General features: G+C 39.8%; 1 protein-coding gene and 2 pseudogenes across 2 annotated transcripts; 1 reads left to right on the forward strand and 2 right to left on the reverse strand.

The window, feature by feature from the left end:
- Positions 1-221: 221 nt before the first annotated feature.
- LOC148720542 (neural cell adhesion molecule 1-like) lies at positions 222-15,027 on the forward strand. Of its 2 annotated transcripts, none has more exons than XM_088739819.1 (5): positions 222-861; positions 949-1,311; positions 6,033-6,317; positions 6,939-7,235; positions 14,044-15,027. In XM_088739819.1, exons 1-5 carry the CDS (start codon positions 804-806, stop codon positions 14,139-14,141), a joined length of 1,101 nt encoding a protein of 366 aa, XP_088595945.1. In that variant the 5' UTR covers positions 222-803; the 3' UTR covers positions 14,142-15,027. The 2 variants fall into 2 exon arrangements, with proteins under 2 accessions (XP_088595945.1, XP_088595946.1); XM_088739820.1 differs by having other exon boundaries at positions 14,047-15,027.
- Positions 7,192-8,649, reverse strand: LOC148720543 (uncharacterized; annotated as a pseudogene).
- LOC148720544 (uncharacterized) lies at positions 8,554-13,217 on the reverse strand (annotated as a pseudogene).
- Positions 15,028-15,943: the final 916 nt, after the last annotated feature.

Consider the following 15,943-nt stretch of genomic DNA (forward strand, 5'->3'; position numbering starts at 1 on the left):
TCATAAAACTTAGTGACTATCCATTAAGTGGGTATTTGCTTGTGTTATGCACAAGCTATAACATCATAGACGTTTTTTTTTTTGTAATTAAAACAAGAAAGGATATGAATATGAACTCACTAATCCTATTGCTTGCCGAAAATTAATCCGAAAGCTTCATTTTCTCTCTTAAAAATTCAGCACTTCATAATGTGGTAGACCCTTTTCGCACCTTATATAGAGGTTTAAGACTTAAAGCTTCTTTAATTATGTGACTTTTTCGTTTTTAACTGTAGTCATTTTGTTCCCTCTGTTGACATTGCTTTTAAATGAAGCCTAGCGTTTTCTAGAAATAGAATATCATATTCTTAAATTAATCTTCTTTCTTTGTCAGCAGCCTCAATCGGCATTTTTCAAAAGGTAAACTCACAAGGGCTGCAGTACATTCGGAAAGGAAAATCGAACGTCAGTCTTCTGGTTGTTTCGATTTACTTCTCGTGCCGCAAAAAAAAAAAAAACCCCGTCGCGATTGCGGTTGACAACCACGTGACTCGCGTTGTATAAAGAGCGTGCCACCAGTCATGTGTTTGAAGAAGAAAACCATGAAACCTCTTACGAAGGAAGTGTGATCGATATTATCTGATGACCATGTTTTGGAATAGGCCTTTTGGTGCATCTGTCTATAACAAGGTCATCTCTCTGTTTTAAGATTAGCGTGCTCTTTGGTGTTCACTTCGGAAGCCGATAATCAAAGCGAAATTGGCTGGACCGTTGGCCAGTACCGTGTGTTGTTCTTAGCGTGCTGTGCACGGGGAAGTTGTACAATGAATTCCTTTGTCTGTTCTCGAATAAAGACAATTGGGTTGTTCGTTACGTTATTTGGTAAGTCAAACGGTAAATTATCAGTAAGAACTTCGAAGGGATTGTGACTGAATTTATTTTGTTTTATTTATTCTGATCATCAACTAGCGTATGCTGCGAGTGAAGACACAGTTTACTTTTCTACTAAACCCAAAGATAAGGAGATATTTGTTGGCAAGGATGTGCAGTTTGATTGGGAATATGTTGTGAAAGACGTGCAAGATGTTCGATTCGGGGTTGTTGTCGGAAACAGATATGTGGCCTTTCTAGTTAAGACTAAGAACGGAACTATACTGAACAACCTCTTGGAAGACGTTGGATGGGTTCGGAACAGAGTCGAGATCGTCCCTGACAAGAAAGCGAGTTTTAAGATTAGGAATGTTGAATTGGAAGACTCCACGACTTTCTTTTGTCAAATTAAATATGGAATTGGAAAGACCGAAACCGATGCAGTGAAGCTGTCCGTTGTTGGTGAGTACAATGCAAGGAATTTTCCTTATTCTCCGGTTATTTAGACTTATGCGCGCGTAATTTGATTTTTTTTTTGGTCAGTGCACAGGCTTACCATCTTAAATATCTGTGGTTTCGGGTTTCTATGGTAATGGGTTCCTGTGGCATTTACATAGCCGTTATCAATGAAGTTCAAATGTATTGCCTCTAGAGTCTGTCCCTAGTAATTAGTCTTCAAAAAAAATCAACTCCGAATAAAGATTAATAGTTTATTACCTGTTTGGAAGTGTTTTTTTTCTGCCAGAAAGTCTCAAAATCGCTCGTTTGGGGCTTTCAAACTGAGTTCGGCGGTTAATTCGGCTCGCTCTTCCCGGCGAAGAAATGCGACATTAGGGAGGCAGCTTAGGCCTCCAGATCCCACACCACCCTCGTATTCGAGACAAAACTGTTTTACCTTGTAGGTCTTGTTTTCTCACCGAAATTCAACAGGCCACAGAAGGATTATCCAGCTGTTACGGTGACTCGGTTTTGAATCATTCCATTCAACGGTTTACGAGAAAATGAAACGCAAAGTCGTAGATTTGGAGCTGGAGCTCTTCTAGGATCCGGACATGAGGGGTCATCAAAGGAATTCCAAACATGAGCTTCGGTTATCGTATCTAACATTCAAAGGGTTTTCCTGGGAATGTGGACAAAAACTTTCTCGATTCTTATTGGTCGATCTTGGCTTACGACATCCGCCAGAAATACAAAGTAGCGCCTTTGGAGTTCCGACAGAGGAAACAATTTTTCAGATTTTTCAGATTTTTATACCTCGGGTAAGGTGGCTGGGTCCGAAATTTTGAAGACTGATTACTAGGGACAGATTCTGGAGGCAATATATTTGAACTACATTGATAAGGGCACAGGAACCCATTACCATAGAAACCCGAAACCACAGATATTTAAAATGGTAAGCCTGTGGTCAGCATTTCAGATCAGAAGTAGTCGCGGAGGATATTCAAAACAGTCTTAAAAATGTGTAAATTAATATTGCCTTAATGACAGAGTGAATTTATTTTTGAACATAGTGAACGGCCGTTGATTTTCCTAGTTTCCTTTTTCGAAGAAACCGAATATTGTACAGGGTGATAAATGGCTGTAATGTAGCGGCGAGTCCCTAGAGATATAAATGAACAGATATAACTTATTATTCATATGGCTCAAGTTTGCATCATAATCGTTTTATTAGTGACTTCTGGAGAAGTCCCAATTCCGGTAAGCAGGCAAGACCACATCACCGTAATCTCGTGAGTGGGTTCTTTAACGTCCCCTGCCTAACCAAATTAACTAATTAATAGATGCAGAAGACGGGACCTACGGTTTATTCGTCCTTATCCGAGAAGACTAGAATGTCTATCCATTTCTTGACATTATAGAAAGGTAGCGTATTGTCCTCAGTTATTTTAAGACCTTGAGTGTTGGTCCGGCCGGGGCTCGAGCCATCGACCTCGACCTCCCGCACAACAGTCCAGCGCTCTAACCAATTGAGCTAACCGGCAGGTGGTTAGGGAACTGGGAAGCGGAATTAGCAAGTTATTAATTGCATCGAACAAGAAAAAATTTTATTTGTTTGGATTCTAGCACGTAACTGACTATTCTGTTGATATGTGGACAAATCTATTCTAAATGCACCTATTTGGACAGGCTATATTGGTAGTAGTACATTTCATGGATATCGCGTTCGAATTAGCAAGTTGTTAATTGCATGCCAGAACAAGAAAAATTTTTATTTGTTTGGATTATAGCACCTAAGCGACTATTCTGTTGATATGTGGACAAATCTATTGTAAATGCACCTGTTTGGACAGGCTATATTGGACGTTTGTTCGTCAAGGAATTTTATTTAGGAAACGTTTTTATGTTCGCGTGACTTTCAGTTTGTTCTACCATTCTAGTGCATTCTAATATAAAATCAACATGAGAATAACAGCAGCTGTTCGCCGATTTCTAACCTTCGCGAAGTGCTTCTAGTTCTGGATTAGCATTTCCACATGCGTCAAAGTTTTTCTTCGAACAATTTTAGACCACGAACTGTCAACATCGTATTTTATTTGTGATACATTCAGATAAGGATCAATTTGCTGTAGTTTGCGGTGTCTTCCGTTTTGAGACCCAACCGTGAAAACGTTTTTCCTGAAACATTGTTTTTATTGCTTTTAATTTTTTTTTTTTTGGTAAATCGTTCCATGAAAAGAACTGAAATAGATGTTTTCCTCCGATTTGACAATTAAAAGAAAATTGCCCTCTGGCCAACTTTTCTTGGCGATATGGGTTCCGTTTATCATGGCATTTGGCTATCTCATTTTATCTACATTATAATTCTTCGTATATGTAATTTGTTTCTTCCATTTCCTGAAGACAGGGGCTCAAAACCCACAAATTTGACTCAGTCATGAAATTATAATTTTGTAACTTCAATACACATTTTTTTTTTGTAAAATCTGTTCTTATAAACATCCCTTGAAGCTTATCTATGACTTCTGTCGAAGAAAGGAGAAAATTACGACCATTGGGTTCACCAAAAACCCAAAATTGAATATTTAAGTTCGATATGAAAGTTTGTCAGTATAATCATAACTTTTTTGTTCTGATGAATATTTATACAAGTCTTGTGTAATTTTGATCTCAATTTTGGTCAAAGTGCTTTTCTCTTGCTTATCTTTCTAAAGCCATCTTAGGGGAAAACATTTAGTGAAGCTAAGGATCATTGTAAAAAAAAAATGGTGAATAATGATGTTTGTTTGAGGCAGAAAGGAAGTTGAGTGAGACTGCTTTCGCAATCATGGTCAAAACCAATTAAAATACTATACAATTTATTATGAAAATTATAGCATTTATGGGAAATTTTAATAAATGTAGGTTTTGTTTTTCTTTTTGGTAACTTGCGCAATAAAATTGTGTGGAAGAGAATTGGGACTTTCTATGGAGTAAAATGTTACATGATTGTCTAGATGTATCAGATAGAATATTTTCTTGCTTTTAACTACAAGAACCTCAATCTCTTCACCAAGATGAGCCATCATGAAATCTTGATTATCTTCATTGAAAACCTTAAAACCATCCGCATACAAAAATTTTATTAAGACTACACAGCTGGAAAGAAATATTTTTTATACCAGTAGTAATAATTATTTAGTGTATAAAGGAAGTGGTTACTTGATAATACATGAAGACACTAACTGAAAAACATTTAATAGTGAATTTAACTATCAATATGATCATAGGTTAAAGAAGATAAATTTCTTTATTGTATGCAACTGGTAGAATGAGCGAAGTGAAAGAACTTTTACTGTAGAAATTGCGTTTGGTGTGTAAATTGTGAAATGTTGCTTTTAGTCAGCTTTCTATTGTTAATGTCTTCATTAATGATTAAAAACCATTAGCTTGCATTTTCTGGTAGGTGAATATGACCACAAGTAAAAGACATTGATTCATACAGTCTCTCTTCGTGTCTGAAATTAAACACTTTCTTTTTTCACTTTTTTAATAAGCTCTTTACCACCATGGCTATATCCTAGTCAGTCAAAACTTTTAACCACAATTTTCCAATAACAGCTTAAAACCTTGAGGGACTGAGATTTAACTGTGATGAATCTTCCATAGAACCCATAATAGTTTTTATCTCTGCAACCTAAAAACGTGTAAAATAAAGAGTCGCTATCAATCATGTTTGAACCTTGTAATTATACTCAGAGTGACCAGCATCTAATTTCTCCCTGCAGTCTCATTGAATGTCACGGTTGAATCAAACTTAAAGGTCATTCTAACAGAGAAATGATTCTTTCCTAGAGAAGCTTTTGATTATCAGCTATCAGTTCCCCGATAAATGTATAGAGAACAGTCAGGAGAATGTGATGTCAGGCTGGATAGGGTTTCCTTAGGCCAAAGATTAACCTCAAAATGATTCAATGTTCAAAGACTGTCTTCATGTGTGCTTAGAATCTTGCTAATAATCCTTCTACTCCTCTTAATTATCACATATTTTAGTAATTCTTGTTACAGTCTACCATACAATTCCTGTGGAGAATTTGGTGGTGGATCAAAACTTATAATCCCCTAATTAATATTTTCCTTTATTCTCATGACTTGCCTGCTTGATATTGTACTGATATTGTAAGGAGAATTTCTGTAATGGTCACTAATGGGAAGCAAAGGCGCACTGGGGCTGCTTGAGAAGCTATTTGAGATGGCCTTTTTTTACATCAACTCAGTTGATGAAATGACACTTATCTTTGAAAGATTATTTCTCTTTGGAATCTCAAAACAAACTCTCTGTCGTAACTTCAAAACTCTTTCTCAACAGTGGGGGTAAAGAGTGAACAATTTTTGGAACATAGCCGTGTTCTCCTTTACAAACAGTAAATGGTAAAATTTACCCCCTGTGGTACATCTTTTTACTGCCTAAAATTGCTTGTAATTCTTGAAATTTGACAGGAAAACTGAAGGATTGCTGACCACCAGTTTGAAATTTTTTTCCTGTCATGTTTAGAATAAGGGAGAATAATGACGTATTGTACAATCAACAACAGCAACAACAAGAAATTCATTTTATTTACTTAACAATTAAAATACATAAGAATAACGTAAAAATTCCTACCTGCAAGTTGAAATAGCAAAGCTATAATTGCGTACTTGGAAATCATCTCCTTTTAGCTCCTGATTGTGACAATAATTCATGCTTTATTTTTGTCATACTCTAGATCTCTTGATAGATAAGGCTGCCTCTGACACCAGTGAAGAGTCTTGGCTAAACCACAAGATAACAGTAGTTTGTGCAGTAAAGATTCCAGAGGGCCACAAAGCAACATTCTCATGGATGCACATTCCATCTAACAGGACAGTACCCAAGAGATTGCATGATGACACAGGTAGCAAAAGCTACCTTACAATGATCACCAAACTAGATGTCGAGTTTGAGACGCTGCAGTGCCGAGCTGAAAACCGGGCCACTGTGAAGTACCATAAAGTCGATATAAAAAAGCTGAGTATGTATTATGAACCTTGTAATCCCCAAGATCATGGTATCAATTCTCCCATCTGTCTGCCCTTCAATTTCTAGAATTTTAGCTCTTAGAATCTGGTACACAAGATACATGTAGAACTTACCTGTCAAACTGGTCAATAATTTTGATGCATAGCCTGTTGTGGTTTTTTATTACATGTTAATAATTTTTTTCTGTGATTTGAATGTTCTTACCATTCCACATGTGAGCATTTTTATTTGTTGGTCTTCAATTAATTTGCAATTCTTTACAATCACAAAAAAACACGAAATTAAGTACCAGTAAGGAAGGTTAAACATGATATTTCAGCTTGAAACGGTATATGAGAAGGAGAAATTCCTTTCATACTATAAGTTAAATTATAATAATATATCAATTTGGACTCTGGTTCTTGATGTTACCATTAGCATCATTTTGCTTTTTTATGTAAAACAAATAGATTCCATTTGGCGGAATGTCAAGCTTTTGGGTTACTTGTAGGTTTCTAATCAGAGGTTAGCTGAGAGTCTTACATGCAGGTTGTAAGCTATCAATTGATATCAGGGAGGAAATCTCTCCAACTATCAACCCAAGTGTACCCATGCTTTTTTGTTGTTATTGTAGGTCCACCTTCATCACCAAGAAACCTTAAAACACAAAGACGATTTGACCAGAAAAGTGCAGAAATTTATATCCAACTTAAATGGGATCGCCCTTCGACAGATGGTGGCACAGAAATCAAACAATACATAGTCCAATATGTGGCTGAAGGTCTCCCATGGAAGTCACCAAACACAGCCAAAACCACAAGTACAGAGTATAGTGGCCTGAGACTTCCAAATGGAAAATACAATGCAAGAGTGAGGGCACAGAACAAAGCAGGTCTAGGGCCACCTTCAAATGAAGTACTTATAGGTCTTGGTAAGTTTCTATACTTGTGACTCTCTTTATTTAATATTTACCGAAACAGTGCGGTACACTCGTCGCTCACTTTCGCGTCCCCTCGAGAAATACACCGCAAATTAGTTTTATCTTTTCTCTTTTAATGTCCTCGACGTTCTTACACTTAACCCTCAGTAAAAACTACGCTCTTCTCCAATTACAGCTGTCAATCATACCGAAAGTTAAGAGTCACACCATTCCCGGTCACGCTCCCCTAAAAATCAACTCTGTAAATTCTTTCTCTCAGATATGGGACCAGTTCTTAGAACTCTAAGTCAATTCAAGTGCTAGATTCACGGTCAGCAATGAGCTAGATTTTCGCTCTCACATCATTTGCTGCCCTTCTATTCAGTACCCTTCTGATGGGTTCTTGCGCTTCAACCTCGTTCCCCTCTGCTGGTTCCTTGCAACAACTTCTTATATCGAGGGGGCATACAAGCTGAAGTGGGCGTCGGACCTTGTTTCCGTTGAGCAGTAGGACAACTCCCCTCACAACTCCATCTCTTCCTTTGACTCGTTGAACCACCTTTCCTTTCTTCCATTCCCCTCGGTTCCTGTTCTCACCTACCACTAAGACTATCTCTCCTATCTCGGGCACTTGTTTCTTGTCCTTCCTGTTAACTCTGTGTGCCCCCATGAAGCTGTAGACATACTCTTTCTGCCAACGATGCCATACGTGTTCTCTGGCGTTCCTTTAGACGTCTGTGCAGCTTGGTAACTTCCTCCTCGTTTATTTCAATATCCGCTAAGCCAGGAGCGTCTTGGCCCCACATGAGTACGTTTGGCGTCAAGGTTTGTCGTTCGCCCTCGTCACTCTCAACCTATGTTAGGGATCGGTTGTTGAGGTGCTTCTCGATGTCCATGACCACCGCTTCAAGTTGTTCAAAGGTGAGATGTGTGTTTCCTAACGTTTTGTATGCTGTTTTCTTGACTTCCTTAATAAGCCTTTCATACATGCCTCCCCACCAGGGAGATTTAATGGAGAGGTTAAACTGCCATGTAATCTCTTGCTGCGCGAGGAAATCTTGCAACCTCTCACTGTTGCGAATCCTCTTGAGCCATGTTGCCGTTGCCTTAAATGTTGCAGTGTTGTCTGAAACAAATCGCTCAGGTCTCGTTCGTCTTGTTATAAAGGCACTTAGCTTCCTTTGGAATTCCTCGGCAGTTTAGGTTCTGGTCAATTCCAGGTGTACCGCTCTTGGTGTAGCACAAGTGAAAATTAGTATCTATGTTTTTTCCTCCCTTGTCTTATTTCTTTGGTACTTCAGCGGTCCTGCTAAATCCACACCTACGTACTGGACAGGCCGACTGACCTTAGTGCGAGACTCCGGAAGGGTGGAAGTGATTGGCGCTCCATATGGCTTGCAATTGGTAGAGAACACCTTCCATACATTGCAGTTACATATCTCTTTCTTCACCAGAGTGCAGAGTCGAGGTATCCACTATTCTTCTCTCAAGGTTAGTAGTATGGAAAAGGGGGTATCTAGGACAATATATGGAGGTGTGCTGTTTCGGTCTTCGTCACGCGCCTCACGATGCTCCTAGGCACAGTCACACTTTTCAACTGCTTCCTCCACTTGGTCCACTGTTTCCATAAGGGATCTGAAATGTTTGTATTTCATCCGTTCTTTTCATCACACGCCTCTCTATAGATCCGTTTTTCCTCCACAGTAGTCGGTGACAATATGCCAAGGGGGTCGTAAATGCTGCCTAGGTGGCTGAGAATAGTTTTGTTGGTGACCTGCTCTTCTTCAGCGTGTCGTCGAATAGTTAATTCGAGCGTGTCGTTTTCTTTGTCCCAACCGAGTCCAAGTATCTTGCTTGGATTAGTCATCCCGTCACTCTCTATTTCTAGAGGATTGGACTCCCATTTGTGTACTGGGAAGCTTCACAGCATGAAAAATCAAATCTACGTGAGCGTAATGACAGCGTAAAGTCAGCGTATAGTTTAATTTTACACCTTTACGCGTACATATAAAGTTGGCGTAATGAAACACCAACTTTACCTAACACCTTTTTGTTTTGCGTAAAGCTTGTGTAAACCCTACTTTAAGCTTGTGTAAAGCTAAAATACAAGCTCCTTTACGCCAAATATATATGTACATAAACGCTCTGGAAAAGTTAAAAATGCCGGTAAATACAACGGTAATCGGGAAATTTTTCTTCCCAATTTTTTGCACTTAGGATGTGAATTTTTCAGCCGCACCGGCATCATCACTGATGAATACGAACCATCCGCTTTATATGGCTCTTACCAGATGCACGGCCAAGTTACTCATGTTGTACTAGTCGTGAACGATTATTTCGGCCTTGGTGGGGCACATCAGCACGGCGTAGCCAGCAAGGTCTCGTTTCCGCTCTCAGTTTGAGTTCAACTTTAAAATATAACGAGGTTCATGTAAGCACCCTCTCTAATCGCCAGCTCCACGTTAAAGATGTGGTAGCTGTTGAGAACTGTAAAACAGTTCTCTCATGGCATGCGTATGGCATGCAAAAAGTTGTAAAAAACACTAATGACAGCACTAAAGCACACGCACTATCCCCAGGTACGGCTCATATCGTACGTATGCGCACAACCATATCACCCGTAAAGTGGCAGCCATGGACAGCTGCTTCGCCCTTGTTGTGGCTTATTAGCATGGCATAGCCAGCAGGGTCTATATTTGCATACGCAAGCTTTTGAACGAATCAATTGCAGAGTCTTCATCAAGTTTTAGTGATGGAATTGAAAGTTATTTACATACAATAAGAATATATTTACATACCGACCTTTAATATGCCTTTACGTGAGTAGTATAAATTTGATCTTTAAGAGCACTTTAAGCGACGATGTAAACAAACGTAAGGCTGATTCGACACCCTTATGCTAGCTTTAAGTCAACTTTACGTACCAACCAAGTAAATTGATCTTTAATCACCTTTAAACAACTTTAAATGCTAGCGTAAAGTTGGTCATTCAACTTTAAGCAAATTTACGCCATATTTACGTTTTCGTAAAGCTGCATTTTCAAGCCGTGAGCTTGCCTCCTCCAATATCTGCGTGGCTTCTGATTTGAATCTTTCCATTTCTCCTAAACCTTAACCAGTTTTCATTAGGTTATCCACATAGGTGTTCTCCCGCAGCATTTGAACAGTTTCCCAGACCTCTTCTGGTTGTTGGTTGTAGTGATGCTGTAAAGTGGCTCCTAGTATGAATGGGCTTGCCTCTGCTCCGAAAGGTGCTCGCGTGAATCGGAAGTGTTCTTCTAGTCCATCTTTCTTGAATAGGAGGCGGAATCGGTATCTCGGTCCTCTTCCTTTATTCCAATTTGTAAGAACGCTTTTTCTATGTCACCACGTAAGACATCGGTCGACATTCTCGCCCTGATCAGTATGTCCCACATGAGAGGCTGTAAGGGCGGTCCTCTATACATGCAGTCATTGATACTGTGCTCGAGGTAGTGAGGTTTTGCACTTGCACAGAACACCATCCTGACCTTTGTAGTAGTTGCATCTTCTCGAATCACTAGCTTGTGTGGCATGTAGAAAACACGGTCCCCTGTTGGACGTTTAGAAACCTTTTCAATGATTCCGCTTTCTTCCTGGATCACTATAATCTTCTCATACTCTTTCTTTAGCCTTATGTTCTGCTCTAACTTTTTGTATGCTCTTTGTAGGCTTTGTCTGCTTTGTGTCTCGTTTTTCTCTGCTAATTTCCGTCCTGGGATCCAGGGAACGTTGACTTCGTATCTCCAATCTGTCTTTCTTGAAATTTTCTCAACGAACTCCGTGTGTACGTCCAGCTGGGAGTTTTATCCCCGATCTTCTACTCCTAACACTTCCAGACTGTACAGCTGCTCGTAATCGCTTGACTCTCTGGTGAATAAGCAGTCACCTGTGCACAAACACCGCCATGAATGACCCACCCTAAGGTCGTCCCCTCGACTATCGGCTGTCCAGGTTTCCCTTTAAAAACATCTTTCGTTTTAATTCGGCAATAGGTACTGTCTCCCAGGATCACATTGATTGTGTTCTTATATCTCCCGTGTTCTTATAGAATCTTTTGTCTTTTGTGTGGTCATATTTCCATTTCAAGCTGCATAAGTCTGGTCTTCGAATGGTCGTGAAATCTGCAATTTTTGCTCCCTTGACTTCGATTCGCTCTCTCGCCTTCCCATCCATTGCATCTATGGCTAGGTCGAGAGTAGGCGTGGATTGTCTCTGCGTTCCGCTCAACGTGACGATTTTCCGGGTTTCGTGACGTACCGGGCTCAACTTAAGCCTCTTGATTGCTTCCACCGAGATGAAGTTCCTTCCAGATCCCGTATCTAAATACGCCCATAGTGTTTTTCCGTCGATCTTAACAGGGATGATAACTGGGAGTGTCTCCTCGGTCGACGGCGTGTACACGGTGAGTAGAGGATTCTCGTTTTTGTCACAAATGCTTGTGTGGTGTTTCCCTTTGCACTTGAAACAGCCACGGCTTCGACATTGTTGGCTAATGTGTCCCGTTCTTGCACAATTGTAACACAATCGGTTATCCCTTAAAAACTTCCTTCTGCTCTCTAGTGTCTTGTACGTTTCGCAACGTTCTCCCCGGTGGCTTTGTTTGCAGTAGAGGCAGGCGGGTGCTATTTTCCTTTGATATGATTGCGGTTTATCCTCTCCTTCTGCAGCATACCGGAGTCTCACTTTCCTTTGGTTTTCTCGAGCGGATCCAGGCTGTTCTTCCACTCTTTTCCTCTTCAGCCATCTCTGTAGGTTGTTTATAAGATCCTCCATTCTCCAACTCTCTCAATTGTCATCGATCCGTAAAAGGTCGGGTTTCACGTGTGACAATTTGTTTAGTGTGGAGATCACGAACCCTTGTAACATGTCAGCTTCACCCATCGTAACTAGCGCGTCAAAGTTCTTGCTGAGACTTTCGTAAAACTCCTGAATTCTTATGAAGTGTGTTCCATTAACACTTGGAAGATTTACAATTTCTTGAATGTGGGCATTTATAACAGCTTGTTTTGGCCATACTCCGTCTTCAGTCGTTTCTACGCTATTTTGTAACCGACCTCGCTGGGCTTTAAATTCCCAATCGTTTTTCACGTACTGCAGGGGTTACCATCTCCAACAGATAGCCAAATTTCTCTTCCGGACTGATTGGTTTGTTGTGGATTCGCGTTACAAACATGTTTTCGAACCTAACCCAGTCGATAGGTGTTCCTTTGAAAGGTGCGATCTTCAACTTGGGAAGCTTTGCGTGGGTTACTTTGGCCGCTGTTTCCATCTCCAACTTTTGCTCTGCCACGCGTAATTCAGCCCTGAATTTCTCCTCCCAGAAATCTTTCTCTTGTTGTTGGTGTTCTCGGGTCACGCGTTCCTCACGTTCTCGTCTGGTCTCTAAATTCCGTCGTTCAATTTCGTCGTCCTTTCGTCTCTGATTTTCCAACAGTTTCTCGGAGAGCTTGTTCTTTTCTTGTACAAACGGAGAAAACCCACTCTTTTTGTCCTTCTTCCATTGTCGAACCTCTCGACGTGAAATTCCAGAATCCAGCTTCATGCCTTCCAGTTGTGAAAATAAGATCCGTAATTTTGTCGATTATGCGTGTTCCTTGTTTTACGGCAGTTTCCATCTCTAAGTAATCCGGAGCTCATCAGCCGGCTCCAGGTAGCATTTTAACTTCGTAATCTCCTTCTCTATGTTTCCTCCAAAGCGTTCTATCTCCTCTGAAGGTTGTTCTCCTTCCAACATGGCGCAATTGTTTCACTGTTTCAACCACGCGGTCAGCCAATTTTTTTTTTTCAAACAATGTAAATTCCCTTGTCGTTGTCTCCGCTGTTTCCCGAATCCTGGTCACGGCACCACAAATGTAACGAAACTGTGCGGTACACTCGTCACTCACTTTCGCGTCCACTCGAGAAATACACCGTTTTTATTAGTTTTATCTCTTCTCTTTAAATGACCTCCTCGTTCTTGCACTTAACCCTCAGTAAAACTACGCTCTTCTCCAATTACAGCTGTCAATCATACCGAAACTTAAGAGTCACACCATTTTCGGTCACAATATATATTTTTTTTATATTAAATTTTTATTTGCCATTATTTATACCAATAATATTACTACGATTTACGATAGTTGTACCCTGCGAGCAGAGGCCTGCTTCGATCTTCCTAGATTACTCCTCTTTCCGACTAATCTAGGAAGATCGAAGGGCCTCTGCTCGCAGGGTACAACAATTGATAAAGAAAACAAACAAAAAAAACAACTAACTGATAAAAGATTAATATTAAAGCAAACCCAATGAAAACCATTAACCAATTGACCTTTAGGAGTCTACTAGTATCCAATTTCTCCTTGTAATGTCACCCCTGAATCCACACCAAGAATCACACATCACGCATCACATATGATCATCGCACATCAAGGTCACAAAAATAGGGGCAACGATCACCCACTCAAGCAGCACTTAAACGACAAACAAATTCTCCATGTCAGCACCTTGGAAAATATATACTTTTTTTAAGAGAACAGTAGGGAGAATATGTATACTGATGTTAGGGCATAGAGGGCCGGCTAAGGCTGGTAAAGTTGGTTTCCCTCATAAGTAGTACAAGGTAAAAAGTATAGATAACAGATACAAAAGAAATAATGCGTTGCCAGCCATACAATAGTCTTTGGAAGAGTTTGTTTGCCCTTTTTCTTCCAGGAGTTAAAAAGGTTATTAGCGAATTAAACTGTTAGGGAAATTAGAACACACTAATTTTTTATTTATATCAGTATGACTGTCTTAATTCATGTTAAACTGTTTCTTTCAGAAGACTTTAAACCCTCACAGCTACCAATTTCTGGCAGTTCCAACATGCGCTGTCCAGAGATATTACTCCTACTCTCCTTTTTGGCATGTTTCTTGTAGCATGTGGCTGATATGTTAGGATGTTACAGAGAACCTACTTTCAAGATCCTAAATGTTTGTTTTATCAATTAGACAAAGAAAATAGAGTAATTGTAAGGAAGAACACCCGGAAAAAAACTGTTAGTCAACTCACAAGCAACAGTTGGCCGACAGTCAACTGACAGTAGGCCGATAATCCCAATGGACAAACTACCTTGTTAGAGAGATAATAGTGCAGCAGAAATGTTAGTGTTGAATTGAGGTAGGAACTCATTTTAAAGGTGATTCACAGAGGTTCATTAATGTTTTCAGCAGGAAGGCAACTGGTTTTTACAGGAAGGCAAAACTTTAACTGAACTTCTCTGTAAGATAAACTTTCCTCTAGATGATCAAACCAGGTGGGCAAAACCATCTTCATAACCAGTCAATTTGCCCAGCTAGTGCCAGGCCCTTAATGAAACACTGGATTCAATGTATGCAGAGTAAGATCAGCATCTACAAGTATACGCATCTATAAAAAGTAAAAAGTATTATTTTGGATGTTAATTCTAGGGTATAATTATTGCCATAAAATATATAAAAATTTTTGCAATGGCCAATTTGTGACCTGTCAGTTATCTGTCGGTCAACAGTTGGCCAACAGTTGATAGAGGCTAGAGGGGTGATGTTCTTCACAATTCCGGACAAACTGAAAGGTACTCAGGTTTTATACACACACATATCATGCAAAGCAATGATCCTCACAGGTGACCTGTATACAATACAATACAATACAATACAATGTTCTTTATTTCAAGAGGGTAAATACATGATTAACCCAGTAAAGAGTTTTCTAACACATGGCCCTATAAATACACATACACATAATTGTTGAGAGGACAATTTATACATAATCGTTGAGAGGGCAATTTATACTAATGTCATATGAAATGACCCCAGAGTTCCCCTCCCTCCCCCCCTCTTCTTATACTTGTAAATACAAAATATGTACAGTGCAGATGTAAGTTTTGAATCAGATCAATATGTTTGTTTGGTGGCATGGATAAGTATCAAATTATGGGTTTCTACTCGCACTGTACTTGTCCTTTTCACCTGAAACACTATAAAAATATTCCATTGAGATTTAACTGGCCGATGCAGTGCACCCATATAAATCTTGAAGTTTATCTGAGATTTGCATCACTGCAAGTCTTAACCTTTGCTCACAAAACTGAAAGGGAATGCATTGACTAAAGCTTTTTAGTGACTTTTCAGTGACTTTAGCAACTGCTACTTCTCCCTTTGTTTCTCAGTGGAAAGCATGCTAACAACGGAATTCTTCAGAGCACCCCAAGGCGTTTCACATAAGTTACCATAGGGGGGGGGATTCTTCATGGCGGCAGCACTGCGGCTTTAGAGCAGTGTTCCTGTAAGCATTAGATCTGCTTGCACCAAAAGTGATTTTAAACGGAAACTTTCGTTTCATCCGGCGCAGGCTAAAAGCCGAAAAAGACAGGTAACATGAGTTTTCTAAAGAATTCACAGACGGGGCAGAAACTGCACCTCCCCCCCCCCCCAACTACTTGACCATCATTTTTACCGTCCTGCGGAGCAATGCGTGGATTATCTGACCCACAATCTGCCCAACAGTCAGCTGTATTAATTTCTTCATTGAACTGAGCTAATCCATCTGCTAAGCAAACGTAGTATTCTCTGTCATTTTCTGCAAAATGTCCAAGTATAAAAGTACACAGTGGGTTTGCAAATATCGGCGAAACGGTTGTTGTAGAGACCACTTTCATAAATGGCTGCCGGATTAATATTCTTTTGTTTAAATTAGCCCT

This window comes from Stylophora pistillata, chromosome 11 (assembly GCF_964205215.1).
Source record: "Stylophora pistillata chromosome 11, jaStyPist1.2, whole genome shotgun sequence".
Classification (NCBI taxonomy): Eukaryota; Metazoa; Cnidaria; class Anthozoa; order Scleractinia; family Pocilloporidae; genus Stylophora; species Stylophora pistillata.

Excerpts from the sequence above, each read along its gene's own strand:
- LOC148720542 (XM_088739819.1), top strand. The coding sequence starts at position 804 with ATGAATTCCTTTGTCTGTTCTCGAATAAAGACAATTGGGTTGTTCGTT. Across the intron at positions 1,312-6,032 it reads AGTGAAGCTGTCCGTTGTTG|ATCTCTTGATAGATAAGGCT; the intron begins GTGAGTACAATG and ends GTCATACTCTAG. Across the intron at positions 7,236-14,043 it reads TGAAGTACTTATAGGTCTTG|AAGACTTTAAACCCTCACAG; the intron begins GTAAGTTTCTAT and ends TGTTTCTTTCAG.